The sequence below is a fragment of the Stegostoma tigrinum genome, chromosome 45 (assembly GCF_030684315.1).
Source record: "Stegostoma tigrinum isolate sSteTig4 chromosome 45, sSteTig4.hap1, whole genome shotgun sequence".
NCBI classification, from domain to species: Eukaryota; Metazoa; Chordata; class Chondrichthyes; order Orectolobiformes; family Stegostomatidae; genus Stegostoma; species Stegostoma tigrinum.
The window spans coordinates 8,606,859-8,630,026 of NC_081398.1; the positions used below are offsets into that span (position 1 = coordinate 8,606,859).

The 23,168-nt window shown below is 46.2% G+C and overlaps 1 protein-coding gene across 3 annotated transcripts in view; it reads left to right on the top strand.

Annotated features, from left to right (window-relative positions):
* Window positions 1–23,168, top strand: part of LOC125448668 (multifunctional procollagen lysine hydroxylase and glycosyltransferase LH3-like) — a 78,187-nt gene extending 55,019 nt beyond the window's left edge. For 2 of the 3 annotated variants that reach the window (XM_059642714.1, XM_059642715.1), the window contains 8 exons: window positions 451–576; window positions 3,276–3,417; window positions 5,547–5,660; window positions 6,218–6,283; window positions 12,215–12,319; window positions 15,640–15,786; window positions 16,845–16,970; window positions 19,371–23,168. In XM_059642714.1, coding sequence (XP_059498697.1) covers window positions 451–576; window positions 3,276–3,417; window positions 5,547–5,660; window positions 6,218–6,283; window positions 12,215–12,319; window positions 15,640–15,786; window positions 16,845–16,970; window positions 19,371–19,526 — 982 coding nt within the window. In that variant the 3' untranslated portion in view covers window positions 19,527–23,168. Of the gene's footprint in view, window positions 1–450; window positions 577–3,275; window positions 3,418–5,546; window positions 5,661–6,217; window positions 6,284–12,214; window positions 12,320–15,639; window positions 15,787–16,831; window positions 16,971–19,370 lie in introns of all 3 variants that reach the window. The other variant, XR_009443445.1, reaches the window with a different exon arrangement.

Genomic DNA, 23,168 nt, shown 5'->3' on the forward strand with positions numbered 1-23,168 from the left:
CACTTTAAAATGTCTCCTCCTGAAAGTGGTTGACTGCCGCCATCTGGTGGATGTTGCTGGATGACCATGACTTCTGTCTGTCATGTTTGTCAAGAGGGTAAATGAGTCCACTAAAGAGGCTGGTGTAGAATGAGGTCTTTAAGTCCATTGTAGATAACATAAGTAAACAACAAGTAAGTAATACCTTAATGTTGTGGCTACTAGAGCAGGTTAGAGGCTGGGATAATGTTTGAAATGATGACTTTTGCATTTATCTGAGAGGATTCTTGGCTTGAGGTCTCAACCAAAAGATGGCTCCTCTGGCATTACAGAGTTCTGGAGTGAAGTCTTGAACCTGTGTCTTTCTGTCGGTTGAACTCTAACACAGGTTACATGTCCTAGTGGCCCCCACAGTTGCTGCCCTCGTGTTTAACCGTTGGCACTCTCTTACCTGTCGTTTCCTCCCTGCAGGTTTGTGATCGCACCAATGGTCAGTCGTGATGGCAAGCTGTGGTCCAACTTCTGGGGTGCGGTAAATGCTGACGGTTACTACAGCCGCTCAGAGGACTATATTGACATTGTGCAGTTGAAGAGAGTGTGAGTAATAGGTTTTATCAGCTTGGGCTATTGGGCTTCAAATGAATTTGTAATTTAACAAGGTGTAGAGCTGGATGAACACAGCAGGTCAAGCAGCATCAGAGGAGCAGGAAGGCTGATGTTTCAGGCCTAGACCCTTATTTGCTCCTTTGTAAAGTGGTTGAATTCTCTCCCCAAATATGGTTTAATAACAACAAATATTGATGCACAGAATTGTAAGCAATGTAGATGGAAGCATTGTCTTACAAGGAGAGATTAATAAAGTGAGTGAATGGACGTAACTCCACTTTGGACCCATAAAGGTTCCTTAAACAGGGCACTTTTTAAATGGCCAAAAACAATGAGGTTGGATTTAGAAAAAGAAAGATGAGATGATGCTCAAATGGAGCTCAGGCACCAGAACTGACAGGTTGGGTCAAATGCCCCTTTTCTGTGATGTGCATTCAATGTAATTACAAAGTAGACACCTCAGATTATGGTATTCATGCTGGTTGTTTTGGAGATATCAGAACATTTTCACTTCCTTTGATTGTATGGTTATCTGATTCATCTGCTTGCTTCTGCGTGATATACACGCAAACATGTACGTGTGCACGCATGTCACATCTGGGCAGCCTGCTCCTGTAAGTGACTGGGGCTGACTTTATGTACAGAATTATTCTTATATCTACCCTCCACTGACTGTAATTTGCTGGAGGAATCAACCTGCTTTTACTGAGAAAGGTTGATGTTGCTTTTGCTGCAAACAGACTCTTTGTAAATACATCGGCCCCCAAGTCACGAATGTACGACCTTTGAACACCTGAACTTACAACGCAACTCCATATGGATGTGTAATTTTAAAAATTCAACATATAAATGTCTCCTGAACTCATGAACAGCAGTTTTATATTGTGCTGCATTGTGTTCCAAATTGTCTACAAAACAACGTGTGAACAGACTCGAAAACAGAATCCACTCACAGCCTGTAGGGTCTGCAGGCTTTTGATGTTTAAATAGGCCCTGTAGACTACATGATGTACTGTGCCATTTACGTTGTCCCTATAGACAGTTTGCTCCCTTATTATGCTATTTATGTACACTGTAAACTGTTATAATGTGAACTTTGTATAGATTCCTAGACTTCGCTAGAGATGTCCAGAAGAGCTAGTTGAATTCTCCAGCAGTGCAAACAGCCGATGGGAACCTTGAGAGGTGGACCATATATGTTAGGTCTTCGTGAGCCCAGGGCTTGGTTGAGCAAGTTCGTGGATAGGAGGGATTGAAAGTGAGATAGACAAAGATGATGGGAGGGAAGGATTGAGGTAGATGGAGGGCAATGGAGAGAGGGAAAAGAGGAACAGAAAGATGGATGAGTGAAAGATGGAGGGAAAGAAAGGATTGAGGGAGATGAAAGGAAAGAGATTTTGAGAGGAATAGAGGAAGACATTGGTTTCGGAAGATGTTTGGAAAGAGGGAGGAATTGAGGAAGATGGAGCGAGAGAAAGAGGGACTGAAGTGGAAGTATTGAAGGAAACAATGGGTGGGAGAGTTGAGTCAAGTGAATGGATTGGGGAATATGAGAACAGCATATATCCTTTTGGACTTGCTGCGTACAGTTGTAGTCACCCTGCTGGAGAAGGATGTTATTAAATTGGAAAGGGTGCAAAGGGGATTTGCAAGATGTTAAGGAGACTGGAGGGTTTGAGCTATAAGGAGAGGCTGGGTAGGCTGGAACTTTCTTCCTCTGGAATGTACAGGTCTTTAAAATCATAAGGGGCATTGGTAAGGTGAATAACCAAGTTCTTTTGTGTAAGGTAGTGGAGTCCAAAATAAAGAGCATAGGTTAAAAGTGATTTGAAAGGGGGGCCATGGGGCAACTTTTTTACACACATCTTGGTGTGTATATGGAATGAACAACAAGAGGAAATGGTAGATATAGATACAACATCAGGGACATGGCTATGAAAGGTTTACAAGGATACGAGCCAAATGCAGGCAAATGGGGCTAGTTCACTTTAGCATACCTGGCTGGCATGGACGTGTCAGACCAAAGCGTCCATTTTATCGAACATAGAACTTAGCACAATACAGCGCAGAATAGGCACTTCAGCCTTGATGTTGCGCCGACCTGTGAACTAATCTAAACCTATCCCCCTACACAATCCCATCATCATCCATATGCTTATCCAGGGACTGTTTAAATGCCCCTAATGTAGCTGAGTTAACTACTTTGGCAGTCAGGGCATTCCATGCCCTGACCACGCTCTGAGTAAAGAACCTGCCTCTGATATCTGTCTTAAATCTATCACCCCTCAACTTGCAGCTATGCCCCCTCGTACAAGCTGACGTCATCATCCTAGGAAAAAGACTCTCACTGTCCACCCTATCTAATCCTCTGATCATTTTGTATGTCTGTATTAAATCCCCTCTTAGCCTTCTTCTCTCCAATGAGAACAGACCCAAGTCCCTCAGCCTTTCTTCATAAAACCTTCACTCCAGACCAGGCAACATCCTGGTAAATCTCCTCTTTTCCATGCTGCATGACTCTATCTAATACTGTTCTTCATGAGTGTTTCTAGAAGATTCTGTTGTAATGATTGCCGTGTGATGTGTGTCTCAGAGTCATAGTTCCTCCAGTTCCTTGTCTGCGCAGCTGTCTAGCATTTAACCTAACAGTTTCTGTGGTGACCATTTTTCTCCCCTTTACCCCCAAACAGTGGTATCTGGAATGTTCCGTATATCACGCAGGTTTACCTGATCAAAGGGGAGATTCTGCGTAATGAATTGAGACAGAAGAATGTATTTACGCAAGTTGAACTAGATCCTGATATGATCTTCTGCAAGAATCTCCGGGCAAAGGTATAGAAGGAGGGAATGACAGCATAGAGAATGGGAGGCAAGGGGCCATGGGGTGGGTGAAGAAGAGAGAGGGAGCGAAAGAGAGACATACTTGGTATGGAATGGCATGTGCGTGCACAGACACATGCATGCGACAGGGAGGAGACACACACACAGACACACGCAAATGCACGCACACGGCAGGGAGGAGACGTGCACGCGCCAGGGAGGAGACACACGTACACGCGCGCGCACGTAGCAGGAAGTAGACACGCACGCACACGCGGCAGGGAGGAGACACGCACGCACGTGGCAGGGCAGAGACACGCGCATGCACGTGGCAGGGCAGAGACACACGCACACACACGTGGCAGGGAAGAGAGATGCGCACGTATGAGGCAGAGAGGAGACGCGCGCGGCAGGGAAGAGACACACACATGCACGCGGCAGGGAAGAGACACATGTACATGCATGAGGCAAGGAGTAGACACACACGCGGCAGGGAAGAGACCTACGCACGCACGCGGCAGGGAAGACTCGCACGCATGTAGCAGGGAGGAGACACGCGCGCAGCAGGAAAGAGACATGCATGCGGCAGGGAAGAGATACACGCACGCACACACGTGGCAGCGAAGAGACACATGCACACGTACGCATGCACATGGAAGAGAAGAGACACACAGACACATGGCAGGAGGGAAGAGACGCACGCGCGCATGTCTGTGACAGGGAAGATGCACACGCATGCGGCAGGAAAGAGACACACACGCACACACTTACTTGCATGCGGCAGGGAAGACACTCGCACACACGCGTGCGGCAGGGAGAAGACACGCAGGTGGCAGGGAAGACACATGCATGCAGGTGGCAGGGAAGACACATGCACACGCATGCACGCGGCAGGGAAGAGGCGTGCACTCACGTGGCAGGGCAAAGGCACACGGACGTGCACGCACGCAGCAGGGAAGAAGCACACGCACGCACACGGCAGGGAAGAAGCACACGCACGCACACGGCAGGGAAGAGAGGCATGCACGCGGCAGGGAGGAGACGCGCACACACGCATGCGGCAGGAAAAAGATACACACACACGGCAGGAAAGAGACACGCGCACACACGGCAGGGAAGAGAGAGACGCGCGCGCACACACACACACACGGAGACACACACACACACACGGGCATGGAAGAGACACACGTACGCACGCAGCAGGGAAGAGACACACACACAAATGCACATGGGACAGAGAAGACACACACGCGCATGTAGGGCAGGGAAGACACAGGCAGACACACACACGCACGCATGCACATGGGGCAGGGAAGACACACACGTGCACATACACACACACACACACGGGGCAGGGAAGACACACACACACACACACACACACACACACACACACACACATGTGGGGCAGAGAAGACACACACGGCGCGCGCGCGCATTGGAGAGATGAGACACGCACACGTGCTCGCGGCAGGGCAAGAGACGTGCGTGCACACAAAGGAAGAGAGACCGAGAGAAAGAATGACCAGAACAGGGAGACTGAGAGCAAGAGATATGAATAGAGAGAGCAAGAGAGAAGAAGTCAGAGAGAAGGTCACATACAGAGTGTGTGAGAGAGAGAGAGAAAGACTGGGGCAGAGATATTGAGAATGGAAAAGAGAAAAGTGTGTAAGAGAAAGAAAATATGAGAGGGAGGAAGAGAAGCTGTGAGAGTAGAAAGTGAGACAAAGTTGTGTGTGAGAGACAGGGAAGACACAGGCAGACACACACACGCACGCATGCACATGGGGCAGGGAAGACACACACGTGCACATACACACACACACACACACACACACACACACACGGGGCAGGGAAGACACACACACACACACATATGTGGGGCAGAGAAGACACACACGGCGCAGTTTCTGTGTGTCGGAGAGATGGAGAGGTAGAAATATGAAGAAAATGAGAGAGGGTGTGTGTGAGAGAAACACAAAGAAAAACAAGGGGAGAAATGAACCTACACAAACAAATCATTAGGGAGCCTGATCATTGTGAGTATAGTCAGCTGATGTTTGATGACAGCTTGTCTGTTTATACAGTATCTCTGGGATTAAGTTTAACACTCACTGACTGGTTCTCACTCTGGCTTTCAGGGAATCTTCATGTTTGTGACGAATCTCGATGACTTCGGTCATCTCTTGTCACTCTCCAATTATAACACTAGCCATCTTCACAATGACCTGTGGCAAATCTTCAGCAATCCAGAGGTGAGTGTGGGCACACAGCCTCTAGCTGCCTTCTCTCTTCCTCCAACCCATGTCATTACCTTCTCTCTTTGTCACATGTTCTCTCTCTCTCCTTTTCTATCTGTCTCTCACACACAACTTTGTCTCACTTTCTACTCTCACAGCTTCTCTTCCTCCCTCTCATATTTTCTTTCTCTTACACACTTTTCTCTCATATGCCCTTCTCTCTCTTTCTGATTCTCTGTGATTCTTTTATATCTTTCTCACACCTCTCTTACACCTTTGCACACTTTCACACACATCTCTCTCACTCACCCGCTCTTTCTCCTATTTCTTCCTACCCATTTTTTTTGCCCATTCCTTCACTGGGATTGTGACAGGGCTATAGGGAGACAACAAGGCAGTGGGATTAGAGAATATTGGATAGCACATTAGTTTTGGGATCGATACAGAACTTTTGTGACTGGGAGAAGCAGTGTGATTAAGTCAACATCGTGATTGTGGGGCGATTTTCCATCTTTGAATTAATTCTTAATGATGATACTTTCCTGTTCTGAACACTATTTCTTTATGAGCAGGATTGGAAAGAGAAATATATTCATGAGAATTACTCCCGAATTTTCAGTGAAAATCTCGTGCAACAGGTAAGCACTGAAGATTTGACATTCTTTTTCCTTCGATTCTATATGCCCAGATTCCCATGAACTTTGGAACCATCATTTCTTTGTTGCTCGGTTTCAGCAAATCTTTTCCCTTGGAGATAGAGTTTCCATCCTAGATTCATTCGGTGTCCTGAACATTTCTGATGCGCCATCGATTTCTGCAGGAAACCTGGTAGGAGGTCTGTCACAACAAATGGAGAAGTCTGCATCTCTTGTCTCCCTTTCAAGGGGCCCAGGCCCCTCAGCCCTTAGTCAGGTCAACACTCTCAGTGCTGCGCTGAGTGAACGCATCACTATTAGAGATGTCTTGCAGATGTACTTTTAAGCCAAGTTTTCTCAGATGGGTGTAAAAGATCCAATGGGCACTGTTGCAAAATGAGCAGCTAAGTTACCCCTGGTATTCTGGCCAATATTAACCCCTCAATGCCAAGCTACTGTCTGTGTGGAGTTTGCACGTTCTCTCCGTGCCTGCGTGGGTTTCCTCCCACAGTTCAAAGGCTAGGTGGAGTGGTCATGCTAAATTGTCCATAGTGTTCAGGGATGTGGAGATTAGGTGGATTATAGGGGGATGTGTCAGTGTGCCCTTACACTGTAGGGATTCTATGATCTGTAAACATCACAAACACAGATTATCTGTTGTACGTCATGTTTCTTTTCATGGGATCCTGCTGTTGACAAATTGGCAGCTTCTTTCTTGCTCTCTCTGACTGATATTCTCATGATTGCCTTCGCTTTCTGTCTCTCTCTCTCTCTTCCCCCTTACAAGCTCCCTTTCATATTCTCCACTACTCTCCCAGAGGGATGAACACAGGAGCCTCATCCTTTGTATTTGTCGGACAAGCTTGAGGTGTTTTCAGCATGTCTGGTTTGTGAACTGACTTCCCATGGCACCATGATGGATGAAGCCATTCTAGCCACAGAAAGAGAAAGGAATGTTCTGGTTGTAGTGGACAGTATAATCAAAGAGACAGACACCGTTCTCTCCAGCAAAGAGCACGAGTTCTGGAGGCTGTGTCACCTGCCCGGTGCCAGGATTCGGCATATTTCCCCAGGGCTGCAGAGGAATTTTCAGTGGTTGAGAAAGGATCCAGTCATCATGGTCTATGTAGGTAACACTGACGTTAGCAGGGCAAAGAAGAGAGTTCTGAATAGTCAGTATATGGGGCTAGGTGCCAATTAAGAAGCAGGGGCATAGTTTCTAGATTATTACCAGGGCCATGGGCAAATTGGCATCAAGTAAATCAGGCTAGAGAGATGAATGTATATCTCAGAGACTAGTGTGGGAAACATTTGGTAAGGATGCTTTCATTATAAGGTAATTAGTTAATTCTATCTCATTGCATAATAGCAGATCTATTATGCTTCCAGTTTGTTGGGCACTTGGGAAAGTGGGGTCTGTACCAATGGGCCAGTCTCCTCCTGAACTCTGCTGGGGCTTGTGTTCTTGCCAACCACATAACCTGGGAAGTAAAGACGATTTTAAACAAAATAGTGAAGACAAGGGACCACCTTGGAAAAACATGGTAAATCAAGGAATACAGCCAAAGATAGAAAGAAAGGTGTTAATACAGGAACCAAAAAACAGACTGAAACAAAAGGGATAGAGAATATGCACCTATAAATAAACCAAAAGTTAACGCTGGAATTTACAAGGAGGATAAAACAAGAAAACTAAAGACCATGTATTTGAATGCACGTTGCTTTCAAAACAAAATTGATGAAATAAGAACACAATTATAATTCAATAAATACCACCTGGTGACCGTTGCAAAGACATGGCTGAAGGATGACTTGATTGGGAACTGAATATCGAAGGGTAGGACATTTCGCTAGGACAGCTAGGAAAAGGTACAAAAACCGAAGCTACTGGAAAAGCTCAGCAGGTCCGGCAGCAACTATGATGGAAAAATCAGTTAACATTTCGGGTCCAGTTACCCTTCCTCAGAACTGGGTGGACAAGAAGAAAGATTAGAATGGAAACCCTGTTGAAGAGAGGAGCAGAACTTTTTCACTGTGGTCATGCCTAGAAAAGATATGCCAATGAGTTAAAACTCAATAAAAACCGAAAGAACTGCAGGTACTGTAAATCAGGAGCAAAAACACCCAGTTCTGAGGAAGGATCACAGGACCCAAAACCTTAACTCTGACTTTTTTCTTCACAAATTTCAGAATAGTTTATGATAACAGCACGTCTCGAGCCAACAAGAGAGCAGGCTAAACCAGACCTGCTATTGTGCAATGAGATACTTTCATTATGAGGTAATTAGTTAATTGTATCTGTAGGTAGTAGTGACCAATAGTGTAATTGAACAGGAAATGACATCACCAACCCAAGGAAATCTAAACAGATAAATAGAAAGCGGGACATAACACCAGCGCTTCGTCGGAGGCTCACTGATGATGTTACCTAGAGTGGTGACGAAACATCTGAAAACTAACTTTCCAGCTCAGCGAGCAAACTCACATCCAGAACAGTGATTAGTCATGAAATAGAAGAAAGAGAGGAACTCGGGGAAAATCACAACTGCCAGAGAAGTAAATTGTTGAAGCTGTGGGCCAAAAAGTGCCTAGGTCCTGACCAAATTCATCTGTGGGTCATAAAAGAAGAGGCTGGTGAGATAGTTGATACATTGTTTTTAATTTTACAAAACTCCCTTCATTCATTGTAGTTCGCATTAGATTAGAAGATAGTAAGTTTAGCTCCCTTATTCACAAACAGAGGGAGAGAGAAGGCAACAAACTGCAAGCCGGTTAGCTTACATATGCCAGAGGTCAAGTATTAAAAGTGGCTATTAAGGAAATTATGCTGTGGACGTGTGGGTGTTGGACTGGTGTGGGTAAAGTCAGAAGTCACATAACATCAGGTTGTAGTCCAACAGTTTATTTAAAATCACAAGCTTTTGAAATGTTTCTCCTTTGTCAGGTGATGTGACTTCTGACTAAGGAAATTTTAGCAGGCTATTTAGATAAGTTCAAGGCAATCGGACAGGGTCATCAAGGTTTTGTGAAAAGGAAATCTTGCTTATCCAATCTGTTGGAGCTCTTTAAGTAAGTGACACATGGTGTAGATACAGGGGAAACTGGTGGATGGGCTGTACTTAGATTTTCAGAAGGCATTTGATCAAGGCTGCTGTGGACAGTAGAAGTTCTGGTGTAGGGTAGCATATTGGCTGGGATAGAAAGTTGGCTGGCTAACAGAAAACCGTGAGCAGGTATAGAAATTCTGTTTCAGGTTAACACAATGTAATGAGTGCTGTGTCTCAGGGATTGGCGCTGGAACTTTAACTGGTTACAGTTAATATATAATCGAAGGGACAGAGGTGGGGTTGTGAAGAGTTATGAAGAGGAGATAGATATTACAGAGGAATGTAGATAGTTTAGGGTGAGTGGACAACAATCTACAAAGTATAATGTGGGGAAATGTGAGATTGTTTATTTTGCCGGGGAGAATAATAGGTAATTAGATTATCTGAATTGTGAGAGATTGCAGAGCTCTGACATGAGAGGGATTTGAATATCCTAAATGATCTGGATGTAAGTTTGCTCGCTGAGCTGGAAGGTTCGTTTTCAGACATTTCGTCACCATACTAGGTAACATCATCAGTGAGCCTCCGACGAAGCGCTGGTATTATGTCCCGCTTTCTATTTATCTGGTTAGGTTTCTTTGGGTTGGTGATGTCATTTCCTGTGTTTGTGATGTCATTTCCTGTTCTTTTTCTCAGGGGGATGGTAGATTGGCTCCAAATCAATGTGTTTGTTGATGGAGTTCCGGTTGGAATGCTATGCTTCTAGGAATTCTCGTGCTTGTCTCTGTTTGGCTTGTCCTAGGATGGATGTGTTGTCCCAATCAAAGTGGTGTCCTTCCTCACCTGTATGTAAGGATACTAGTGACAGTGGGTCATGTCGTTTTGTGGCTAGTTGATGTTCATGTATCCTGGTGGCTAGCTTTCTGCCTTTTTGTCCAATGTAGTGTTTGTCACAGTTCTTGCAAGGTGTTTTGTAGATCACGTTCGTTTTATTTGTTGTCTGTATAGGGTCTTTTAAGTTCATTAGCTGCTGTTTTAGTGTGTTGGTGGGTTTGTGAGCTACCCTGATGCCACGAACCTTCCAGCTCAGCGAGCAAACTCACGTCCAGAACCTCAACCTGAGCTACAAATCTTCTCACAACTCGCTAGCATCCCAAATGATGAACTGCAAGAAGCTTCTGTGCAGATACGACAAGTAATTAGGTGAGCTAATAGAATGTTATCATTTCTGGAAGGAAATTAAATACAACCATAGAGGTTAAGCTTTAGTTATACAGGGCACTGATAAGATCACATCTGGAGTATTGAGCACAATTGTGGTCTCCATTTGTTGGAGGCAGTTCAGAGCAGGTTTACTAGACTAATACCTGTAATGGGCAAGTTGCCGTATGAGAAAGGTTGGAGAGACTAGGTTTGTGTCCACTGGAAAACAGAGGAGTAGGAGATAACTTGAATAAAACATAAAAGAGCCAGACAGAGTAGATGTGGAGATGATGTGTCCTGGTACAGGAAATCTGTATTTGAGAATTATGAGAAATAAAAAGTCATCTATTTAAAACAGAAATTAGGCTAATTTATTTCTTCAATATTTATGAGTCATTGGAATTCTCTTCCTGAAAAGGTAGCAGGAATGTGAATTTGTGAATGTGCATGTGAACAGTCGGATCAGCCGTTACCTTATTGAATGGTGGAGAAGGCTGAATGTATGTGCATATTCCTTGTTGTTTCCCTCTCTCTGTCCTTCTATCTTTTCCGCCCTCCCTCTTTCCCCCACTTCCTCTTCTTTTTATTTATATCTCTCTGTCTCCCCTCAACCTCTCTCCCCCATCCCTCTTTCCCTTCCCCTCTCTCTCACCCGTCTCCCCGCTTCCCCTGTCCTTCCCACCCTCTCTCACCCCCCTACCCCCCTCTCTTTCACACTCGCCTTCCACCTTCCTGTCTCGTCCCCCTTCTCTCCTCTCTCTCCCACCCTCTGTCTGCCCCCCGTCCCTACCCCGTCTCTCACCCCCCACCCCCCCTTTTTCACAGACCCCCACTCTTTCACATCCCCCTATTTCACACCCACTCTCTCTTTTGCAGCCTCCCTCACCACTCTCTCTCACCCCACTTCACTTCTCTCCCAAGCCTCCACCCTCTCTCCTCGCCCCCTCTCTCCAAACCCCCTCTCCTGCCCCCTCCTCTCTCCTACCCCTCTCTCTGCCCCCTCTTTTTCTCTACCCCCTTTTTTCTCCCTGCCCTTTCCATATCATCCCCTCCTCTCTCCCTGACTTGCTCTCTCTCTGTCTCGTGCCCTCCCTCTCTCATTCTCCACATCCTCCCTCCCTCTTTCGTCAAAGTATCTCTCCATTCATCTCTCTCTCTCTCTCTCTCTCTCACTCTCTCTCTCACACACATGCTGTCTCTCACTCTTTTTCTTTCCAGCTGTCCAGCTCTCTGTTCTCTCCCACTCTGTCCCTCTCTGATTCTTGCCATATCTCTCTCTTTAATACGGTGTCCTTCTCTTTTCCTCTATCTCCTTCCCTCTCACTTTCCCCTCTCTTTCCACAATTTAATTGAATGATCATGGACCAGGCTTGAGGGGCCGAATGGCCTCATCCTGATCCAAGTTTCTGTTCTCTCTCAGTCCTGCCAGGGGTTACAGAGAAATTGTTTCACTGACCTCTCCCTCAGCCTTCCTGATTTCCGACAGCAATCCATCTGTCATAAACCATGTTTGGTCACACAATTTGCCTGATTTAGTTGAAAAGTACAATCCAGGCTGTCTGGCCATGAACTATTTTAATTTGGTGTCCAGCTAATTCTGATTGCACAATTAGCTGTTTGTTTTTAGTGAACCTATTGGAGATTTCTTTGCCGCTAGCTGACTGAGTCTGTGTTCCTTGCTCAGCCGTGCCCTGATGTCTACTGGTTCCCTATTCTCTCTGAGCGAGCCTGTGATGAGCTGGTACAAGAACTGGAGCATTATGGCCAGTGGTCTGGAGGAAAGCACGAGGTAAGAAGGCTGGATCAGACCATCGCACTAGATGTATTCTATTTTCTAAGGCAACAGGGCCACACTGTGCCAATCCACTCGCGCCATTCCATTAGTGAATCAATGAGGTCACTTTAGGTCAGTTAATCAAGAACCTATCTATCTCAATCTTAAAGGTACTCAATGACCTGGCCTCCACAGCCTTCTATGGCAGTGACTTCCAGAGATTCACTAATCTCTGGCTGAAGAAGTTTCTCCTACAAGACCATAAGACATAGGAGCAGAAATTAGGCCGTTCGGCCCATCAAGACTGCTCTGCCATTCAATCATGAATGACTCTTTGATATTGATGTTGGTGAGGAGCACTTGCTCTTTGTTTAAGATGAATGAGGCCAGGGATTTCGCCCCCTGAAGATTGCTGATCCTCGCCAGTAGGCCTCCCAGACAATTTGTCCTTCTCTGTTATTCAGTCTGCTGCGAAAAGCAGTTAGGCGGCTACGTGAATGAAATTAGGCCTTAGCAGAAAGGAACCTGAAGTGACCAGTGATGTCTGAGCAAGTTGATGAGCTCCACGTCAGCCTTAAGTTTTTTTTACTTCACTGGTAGCCCTGTTGCTGCTATTTTCTCGTCACTGACCTGAGTAATGACCTACATTCACAATCCCTGGCAGATCGTGTGACATTGCACTTCCATTATGTCCTGGGCACTAAGTCACCATTGAGCTCTGGGTGACCTCAGCTTCTGTTTGCTGAACAACAGTTAGTTTCTCTGGCACCAAAAGGATAGGGCACAAACAGCAAAATAATTTATGTTGTCCATACTTGGTGAAGAAATGTGAGCCAGGACAAAACAACCCTGTTTGATCAGTACCCTGCCCTCTGCTTAAACATAAGCGTCTGCCAACACGGATGCTCGGTAGCAGCAGTGTATAACATCTGGAGGATGCACTGCATCAGCTTGCCAAATCTCTTCCAAAAGCACCTTCTAAACCCGCAAACTCTATCATCAACAAGGACAAGGTAGCATTCACATAGGAACACGGGGCAGCACGGTGGCTCAGTGGTTAGCACTGCAGCCTCACAGCACCAGGGACCCAGGTTCAATTCCAGCCTTGGGCGACTGTCTGTGTGGCGTTTGAACATTCTCCCCGTGTCTGCGTGGGTTTCCTCCGGGTGCTCTGGTTTCCTCCCTCCGTCTAAAGGTGTGCAGGCTAGGTGGATTGCCATGCTAAATTGCCCATAGTGTTCAGGGGTGTGTGGGATATAGGGGGATAGGCCTGGGTGGGATGCTTCAAGGCGCAGTGTGGACTTGTTGGGACGAAGGGCCTGTTTCCACACTGTAGGTAATCCAATCTAATCTAAACACTATCCAAGTGCCCCTCCAAGTCACACACCATGCTGACTTGGAAATGTATCGTCATTTCTTCAGTGTCTGTGGATCAAAATCCTGGAACTCCCTCCCTAAACAGCACTCTGAGATCCTGCAGCACACAGATTGCAGCAGTTTAAGAAGACGACTCAGCATCATTTTAAGGGCATTTTTTTTGAGTGTGTCACTGGCAAGGCCACCATTTATTACTCATCCCTAATTGCTCAGAGAGCAGTTACGTGTCAACCACATTGCTGTGGGCCTGGAGTCACATATAGGCCTGACCAGGTAAGGATGGCAGTTTCCTTCCCTAATGGGCATTAGTGAACCAGATGAATTTTTCCAGTGATCAACAATAGATTCATGGTCATCGTTAGACTCTTAATTCCAGATTTTTATTGCATTCAAACTGTACCCTCCTCCGTGTCCCCAGAACATTACTTAGGTCGCTTGATTAACTGTCCAGTGATAATATCACTAGGTAGGCCCTCACCTCCTCTAAAGATGGATTGGCAATAAATGCCCACATCCCAAAAATGAATTAAAAAATAAAACTTATGTCTTCCTTACCAGGTCTATCTTGTATGTGGTTCCAGACCCACTGTTGTGTGATTGACTCTTAATGACCTCTGAAATGGCTGAACAAGTGGCTAAAAGAGATGGCAATAATACTGACTGGGGCCATGGGTGGTACATTATGAGATGCCTTTTAGCTGTTGCTGTACTTGCTGACTTCTATTGCCATGCTCCTTTTCATGACTTTGACCATCAGTTTTCTCTTTGTTCACTGCTATGATTGAATAGATAGCCAAGCCTAAGTGGATCACATTTGTTATGGACCAGTCCAAACCTTCTCAAAATACTTCTTACTTTAAAGGCAAGTGCCAGGTGTTGCATTCTGGATGGGTCAAACTACCCAGCTTGAGACTCAACACACTTTATTCATACACCATAGTTAAAATACAAAAAAAAGAAGAAATCGGAATAACTTAACTCTATTGGAAAACTTAACAAAATATTAGATTATTTATCAACTAAACAGTAACTGTTTCATAGTTCCCACAAATGCACCCTTGGCAAAGGCAAATTCAGTAAAATGTATTGTCTTATGTGCAGTTCTAGCAGCAGGAAGAGAACCCCAGCTTTTAGCTGTAACAAAGAGGAATAAGAGCTTCCACATCCAGCTTCGAGACTCCAACACCACTGTTACTGAACCACCAAAACTAAAAATCCTGGTTATGTGGGAGCTTGACCCCACTCATTCAAGCTGCTTCTTTTGTTCCAACATTTTAAACAAAAACCCAAGGCCCTACAAGCTATTTACTTTATGGGCTTTGAAGCAGACCAATTGGTGCCTCTGTCTTAACCTTCTGCCATTTAAAAAAAGGAGCAAATACATCTATTAAAGCACAGTTTTGCCATCCATTCTTGCATGCAAATCAAAAAGTCAAGGGTTCAAGGCCTGCCTCAGAATTGTGAACTGGTTTCATTTAAGGAAGGAAATCTGCTGCCTTTGTTCTCTCTGGCCTATGTATGACTCTAGATGGACAGTAGAGTGGTTGACTCTTAACTGCCCTCTGAGATACCTGAGCAAATCATTCAGCCAAGGGCAATAAAACTTTGCCACTAATGCTCACATCCCTTGAAAGATTTTTTAAAAAGTTGAGGACAGCCTGTAATTTCCCCTTGAGATGCTGTGCTGCCTCCTGTAACTGCTGCAGTCATTTGAGTGAATGGGTACCCACAGTGCTGTTAGGGAGAGAGTTCCAAAGATTATTACCCAGTGACATTAAAGGAACGGAGATATGTTTCTACATCAAAATGGTGTGTGACTTGGAGGGCTCCTGTTCCCTAAGTTGCAATTTCAGAATTGTCTGTAAAATGCTTCGCAAAGTGCTAAAGTTGTGAATGGTGCTGCCTAATTGTGAGTCTATCTTTCTGTAAGCTTCTTGCTGTGGTTATTGTTTCCCCAGGATTTGCGGCTCAGCGGAGGTTACGAGAATGTCCCAACCGTTGACATTCACATGAAGCAGGTTGGCTTTGAGAGGGAGTGGCTGAAATTCCTGAGGAAATACATTGCCCCAGTGACAGAAAAATTATATCCTGGTTATTACACCAAGGTACGCAGAAGGGGCATGGAGTAGGGCGGCGTGAGAGGGACATAGTATGGGAGAGGAGAGGTGTGGAGAAGAGGGTTCTATCTGGGGTCAAGGTACCATCAATATAAGAAAGTTACTTATAAATCCATGAAGAAATTTAGAGTCACTTTTTAAAAATCCATTTAAGACAGAGATGAGAATTTCTTTCACAGACAGGGTTGAGTGTCTTTGGAATTGTTCCTCAAAAGGTGGTGGAAACAGAGTCCTTGAATGTTTCTAAGGCAGAGGGAAAGATTAATGATAAGCCAGGGGTGAAGTTAAGGTTATTGGGGCCAGGTGGGATACGGAGTCACTATATCTGCTGTGACCTTATATGAATGGCGGAGGTTACTCGAGAGGCTTACTTTTCTGTTTCACCCGGAGAGTGGTGAGAATGTACACCTTGCTTCCACGGAGATTGGATGAGGTGGATACGTTACAGGGGGATGCTGGGTAAAGGTGGAGTTGGTTGGGTGGGCGGTGGCGGGTGGAGAGAAAAGAACAGAAGGGAATTGTGATGGGGTGAAATGGAAAGGGTGTGGGAGAAGGACAGATAAAGCACAAAATGCTGGAGAAACTCAGCAGGCATGGCAGCATCTGTGGGGAGAAAAACAAAGCTAATGTTTTGGGCTGATCCTTCTAACGGACAGATCATCAAGTGAAATGCTTGATTTAATACGGATTTCTAGTTGCTCTGTTATTATATCTTTTGTAATAGGTAAATAGCTAATTGGCATATAGTTGCCTTTTTTCCTGGTCCCCCTTCTTGAATAAGGGAGTTACATTGGAACTTTTCTAATCTTCTGGGAGTTTTCCAGAATCTAAGGGTTTTTGGAAATTACTGCCAGTGCATCTGGTGCTACTTCCTTTAATATCCAAGAATGCAACCCATCCTGTCCAGGGAATTTGTCTAACCCCGTGCTGCATCTGTGTTGGATAGGACACCTCCAGGGACTTGTGGGTATTGCTGACGGGACAGGGTCTGTCAGGATCACACCGTCCCTGTGTCTCCCTCTCTCATTTCTAGATCTTTCTGATAGGCCGAGGCAGTGATGAATTTCATGGTCCGTTACCGTCCGGATGAGCAGCCATCGCTCCGACCTCACCACGATTCGTCAACGTTCACCATCAACATCGCCCTCAACACCAAGGGGGTTGACTATGAGGTAAGTAGCTGTTGCTGACTGTCAGCTTCTTCCTACTCAGGAGGAGATGCTTCCCCAGACAGGGCCCAGTGGAGGAATAGCTGTACCCCTTAATGCTTTCACTGGATCCCTCCTCACCTCATTCCCTCTCAGTCTGTTTCCTCGCTCTCTCACTCGGACATTACCTCACCCAACTCCATTCTCCCCTCACTTGATTTGTCCTGACTTTCCCAATCAATCTCCTCACTCTATTACTCACACACTACCTCACTCCCTTACTCGACTTACCTCTCATTTGATTCTCCCCTCACTTTCCCAATTGATGTCTCCTTGCTCATTCACCCAGACACTCATGCACTTCTCACTCAGTTCCCCTCACTGTCTGACCTGATCTGTCCTCACTCACTCAGTCCTTTATCACCCTCTCACTTGATCCCCTGTTCTCTCTCCCTTGGTCCCTCCTTGGCCTCTCCTTTGTCCTTCCTTGACAACAAAGTGTGGGGCTGGATGAACACAGTAGGCCAAGCAGCATCTTCGGAGCACAAAAGCTGATGTTTTGGGCTTAGACCCTTCATTAGAAAAGGGGGTGGGGAGAGGATTCTGAAATAAACAGGAAGGCGGGGGAGGTGGACTGAAGATGGATAGAGGAGAAGATAGGTGGAGAGGAGAGGTAGGGAGGGGATAGGTCATTCCGGGGAGGATGGACAGGTCAAGGGGGCGGAATGAGATTAGTAGGTAGGAAATGGAGGTGCAGCTGGAGGTGGGAGGAGGGGATAGGTGAGAGGAAGAACAGGTTAGGCAGGTGGGGACAAGCTGGGCTGGTTTTGGGATGCAGTGGGGGGAGGGGAGATTTTGAAGCTGGTGAAATCCACATTGATACCATTGGGCTGCAGGGCTCCCAAGCAGAATATGAGTTGCTGTTCCTGCAACCTTCGGGTGGCATCATTATGGCACTGCAGGAGGCCCAGGATGGACATGTCATCTAAGGAATGGGAGGGGTAGTTGAAATAATTCGCGACTGGGAGTTGTCTTTAGTGGTGGGGTCGGATTGTAGATGGCGGAAGTGTCGGAGGAAAGAGAATCCCCTAGTCCTCACATACCACCCCACCAACCTCTGGATACAACGCATCATCCTCTGACACTTCCACCATCTACAATCCGACTCCACCACCCAAGACATTTTTCCGACCTCACCACTAAAGACATTTTTCCAACCCCACCCTTGTCTGCCTTCCGGAGAGACCACTCTCTCTGCGACTCCCTTGTCTGATCCACACTCCACTCCAACCCCACCACACCCGGCACTTCTCCCTACAACTGCAGGAAGTGCTACACCTGCCTCCACACCTCCCCCCTCACCCCCATCCCAGGCCCCAAGATGACTTTCCACATCAAGCAGATGTTCTCCTGCATATCCGCCAGTGAGGTATACTGCATCCGCTGTACCCGGTGTGGCCTCCTCTACATTGGGGAAACCAAGCGGAGGCTTGGGGACTGCTTTGCAGAATACCTCAACTCGGTTTGCAATAAACAACTGCACCTCCCAGTTGCGAACCATTTCAACTCCCTCTCCCATTCCTTAGATGACATGTCCATCATGGGCCTCCTGCAGTGCCATAATGATGCCACCCGAAGGTTGCAGGAAAAGCAACTCATATTCCGCTTGGGAGCCCTGCAGCCTGATGCTATCAATGTGGATTTCACCAGCTTCAAAATCTCCCCGCCCCCCACTGCATCCCAAAACCAGCCCAGCTCGTCCCCACCTACCTAACGTGTTCTTCTCACCTATCCTCTCCTCCCACCTCCAGCCACACCTCCATTTCCTACCTACAAACCTCATGCCGCCCCCTTGACCTGTCTGTCCTCCCCTGAATGACCTATACCCTCACTACCTCCCCACCCATACTCTCCTCTCCACCTACCATCTCCTCTTTCCATCTTCGGTCCACCTTACCCCCTCCCTCCCTATTTATTTCAGAATCCTCTCCCCATCCCCCTTTTCTAATGAAGGGTCTAGGCCCAAAACAATAGCTTTTGTGTTCCTAAGATGCTGCTTGGCCTGCTGTGAACATCCAGCTCCACACTTTGTTATCTTGGATTCTCCAGCATCTGCAGTTCCCGTTATCCCTTGTCGATTCCTCATCACCTTCGCACTCAGTCCCTCCTCATAGTCACCCTTGTCTTTCTTTACGAATGAGACTGAGCCGTGGACCCATTCTTCTGGGTGAATGTGATCGGTTAGATTCCACCATCTGTGAAGGTACAAGTTGATGTGACATGACATCACACTTGCCTCATCCTGGGAGGGAATAGCTAGTGTAATTGGGGATTACCGACAGGCTGAGTGCCGTGCTGTAAATTCCGCGCAGATCGTCTGCTGTCTCTGCCAGTTTCTGAAACTCCTTTCACCCTCTTCTGCAGGGTGGAGGCTGCAGGTTCCTGAGGTACAACTGCTCGATCGAGGCTCCCCGGAAGGGATGGTCCCTCATGCACCCTGGCCGACTCACCCACTTCCACGAGGGCCTGCCGACCACCCGGGGGACTCGCTACATCATGGTTTCCTTTGTGGATCCTTGACGGGGTTGGAGGGGCGGGGAGGCAGGGGCGAGTGGTCGGACTGGCAAAGTCTGATGGCCTGGACTTGGACCTACCAGTTTAACCCAGAGGCCTTTGCCGAGCCACTCCTCAATGTGATTGCACCTCATTTGACAATCTGAGCAACTTAATCAGAACCTGCTGACCAATGGCCACCCCCTCCACCCCCTCAAAAAATGCTGCTCAAGCTATCAATCAAACCACCACGTTCCTCACCAGCCTTCTCTGTGGGATCTGTTGCCCTTTCCCTGCAGGGCCCTTGTGATGTCTTCACTGTAGATTGATTGAAGAAATCATTTCACATGTTGTGCTCCGAGGTCGAAGTTGTTGATTGCCAACAGGACGCACGGGAGAGCGTGGACCATAGACATGGAGCCATTAATGACCCTGTGTTGTAGCTGTCTCATCTTTTGTGCCAATTGGAAAGTGGAGCAGAATGCTATTTCACACCCCCATCCCACCCTGTCCTTCTCCATCAAATCATTAAGATTATGGCTGATCTGCTACCTCAACTCCAATTCCTGCCAGATCCCTTGTTTCCCTTAGTGACTTAAAAAAAAGTTATTGATCTCTGCCTTGAACGTACTCAAGCATCCACAAGCTTTCTAGGGTGGAGAATTCCAAAGATTCCCCGACCTTCAACTGAAGGAATTCCTCCTCATCTCGGTCTGAACTGGCCTTACCCTTATTTTGATACTGTGCTTCTCCATTCTAGGCTTCCACTGCCATCTCCCCTACCTAGAGAAATATGTCTCCAAATTGAGCCTATCAAACTCTTTTAGAATTGTACATACTTTGCAATGAGATTACCTCTCATTCTTCTAAAGTCCCACAGCTGTCGGCTGCTCTTCTAAAATTCTTTCATGAGATTTGGATGTTGTAGACTTTTACAAAATCAGAGACTAGATTTCAATTTAAAGGAATTTTAAAAGATTGAATTCATGTTGGCAGGACTTGAATCTGTGCCCCCTTCCCACCCTGAGCATAACCTGGATCCTTGGCTTACGGGTTTAGTTAATTTATGCCATTGTTTCCCCCTCTTCTATCCCATGTGCTGTAATACTACCTTACCTCCATTATCAAATGACCATGCTATTGGCCAAACTTAGCTGATCAGCTTGAGTTTTCCATTTTGTTGATTTCATTGATTGCAAAAAAATGATTTTCTCTTGTTAGGGTTTGGGGAGTGTGGGGTATGGAGGGTTTGGACAGTTTAGGGTGGGGGGCATGACCTTCCAGTTCAAGCCAGGCCTTTCAGTGACATTTTCAAGAAGCTCATCTTCACACAGAGGATTGGAGTTCTGCAACTCTGTTTCTCCTGCACCCCCCCCCCCCCGACTCCTGCTGTCCACGCACACACATGCGCTAAAAACCGTCTGACCCCACCCACCCTCATCCCATCCACCAACCATACCCCCCACCCCACCCCCCGCCACCACAAAACCTTGATAATTTCAAATGTGACATTGATACATTTTGGTTGGGCACGTGTAACGGATGAAGGTGTGTGGAAGCTGTTAACACAGCGATCAACCACTATCTAATTGAATGATGCACCATGCTTGAGGGGCTAAATGATCCTGTCCTTCTCCTCAGTTTGTCCCTGATTTTCCCAGTGGTTTTCCAGCAATCACAACATCTGTCAGTCTAGGATCATTAACGCCCTGGTTACCACTTGGTTGACAGAATGTCTGAAAATACCAGGTGTTGTAGACTTTAGGGGCCCTGTTGTAACACAGTAGTCATGTTCCTACCCGTGGACCAAGAGGCCCGGGTTTGAGTCCCACTTGTTCCAGAGGTGTCTAAAAGCATCCCTGAACAGGTTGATTCAGGGAAAAAAAGTAGGTTGAGCGTACTAAAAAAAAAACAAGGGAGCAGATGTTTTGTCCCACTGCACCTGCTCCTGTACCAAACAGAAAAGGAACAGGATGGGTCTCAGGAGTGACGGTTATGGTAAGATTTGAGGGCAGAGAAGCCACAGTTGATGGGAATGTGGGGCCAGTGAAGAATAAGCCCTTGCTGTTCAGTCTGATGTGTTTTTTGCAAGTACCATCCAGGACAAAGCAGCTCTACTTCATTGTTCCCCATCTACAACCTTCCAACATTTACACCCTCCACCACTGGCTCAGTGGAGGCACTGTGTACCAGCTACAAGTGAGTTATGTGAACTCCTGAAGGCTTCTCTGATAGCAACTTCGAATTTACGACCTCCACCATTGAGGATAAAAGCAGCAGATAGGTGGGAGCTTCACTACCTGCAAGTTCCCCTCAACGATTCACCATGCCTTTAATGTTGCTGGGAAAAATCCTGGAACTCTCTCCCTAACAGCACTGTGAGTGTCCCTATACAATAAGGACTACAATGGTTCAAGAAGGCAGTTCACCACCACCTTATCCAGGGTACTTAAGGATGAGCAATAAATGCTAGCCCAACCAGCAAAGCTCACATTCTCAGGAATGAATTTATACACAAACATTATGATTCCACACTTTCTGTTCCACAAGTTTGATAAGTGCTGCAATCATAAGAATGATTTAGAGAGTTCATTTTAAGATTTGATATACTATGTTTCATTTAAATTATATATGTGAGGGTGGTCAATCCAGCCAAGAGAAGGTGAGTGCCTACTGGATGTGCCTGGTTTTAAAAGCTGAACACTAAAGGCCTAATCTTATTTATTGCAAGCTCCTCTCTCCTCTTCTTTGTTCTTTTTCTCTCTGAAAATTCTGAGGACTGTTTTCTTTTCCTGAGGTGTCTTTGCTCCAAATTACCCTCCCTCCCTACCAGTGCTGTTCCCCCATTTCCTACATTTTTTTGGTCAAATATTGCTTTCATTGTGAATCATTAAAGGAAGCCAGAGGATCGAAAAGCCAAAGGCCATTGGAATTCTTGGATAGAGTGAGGAAACTCGAGAGAGGGCTTCTGAAGCCCATGCATCTGCCCTTGCCTCTTCTCCACACCCCACTTCTCTGCAACACTCCCAGTCTATCATGGAAGTCACCTGATCAAGGCAAAGCCATATCCCAAGACGATTTTGACACTGCAAGTGAGAGTAAGCGAAGTGTTCAACTTGGATGGGAAAGTTCAAGCCTATGTGAGAAGGCCTGGTTGGTTGTCACCTCAAGGGTTCCTTGAGTCCAAGAGGGGCTCTATCTAACTAGTAACTCCATGCTCAGAAATTGAAGGAGAGATGATGATCATTTGACTGGGAAGCTGTACCAAATTCAGATCATTAATTCTGTTCACTGGCCTAAACTGTTGCCACGTAGATAGGCCAAATCTTGGACACCAACTTTAGGAGAGGTCACTGCACTGAAGTGGGGGCTTCTTTGAACGTAGAGTGGCTACATCATATCCCTCACCACCACCCTCAACCCTATCCCTGATTGATGCCTTTTCCACATGGCCTACCCCAGCCACACTTCCCATGAGCATTACTAACCTCCAGCATACAGAGCTACTGATAGGGGTTAAAAAGACAAATGTGAACCTTTGGAAGATGTGGAGGTTACAGGAGTGACTGAGGGTGTCTTATACACCCAGAAGTGTATTTTTTGTAAATTTTACATGTATTTTTTAAATGTTATGGAAAAGATGCCTTATATTATATGCTTTTTATTCTC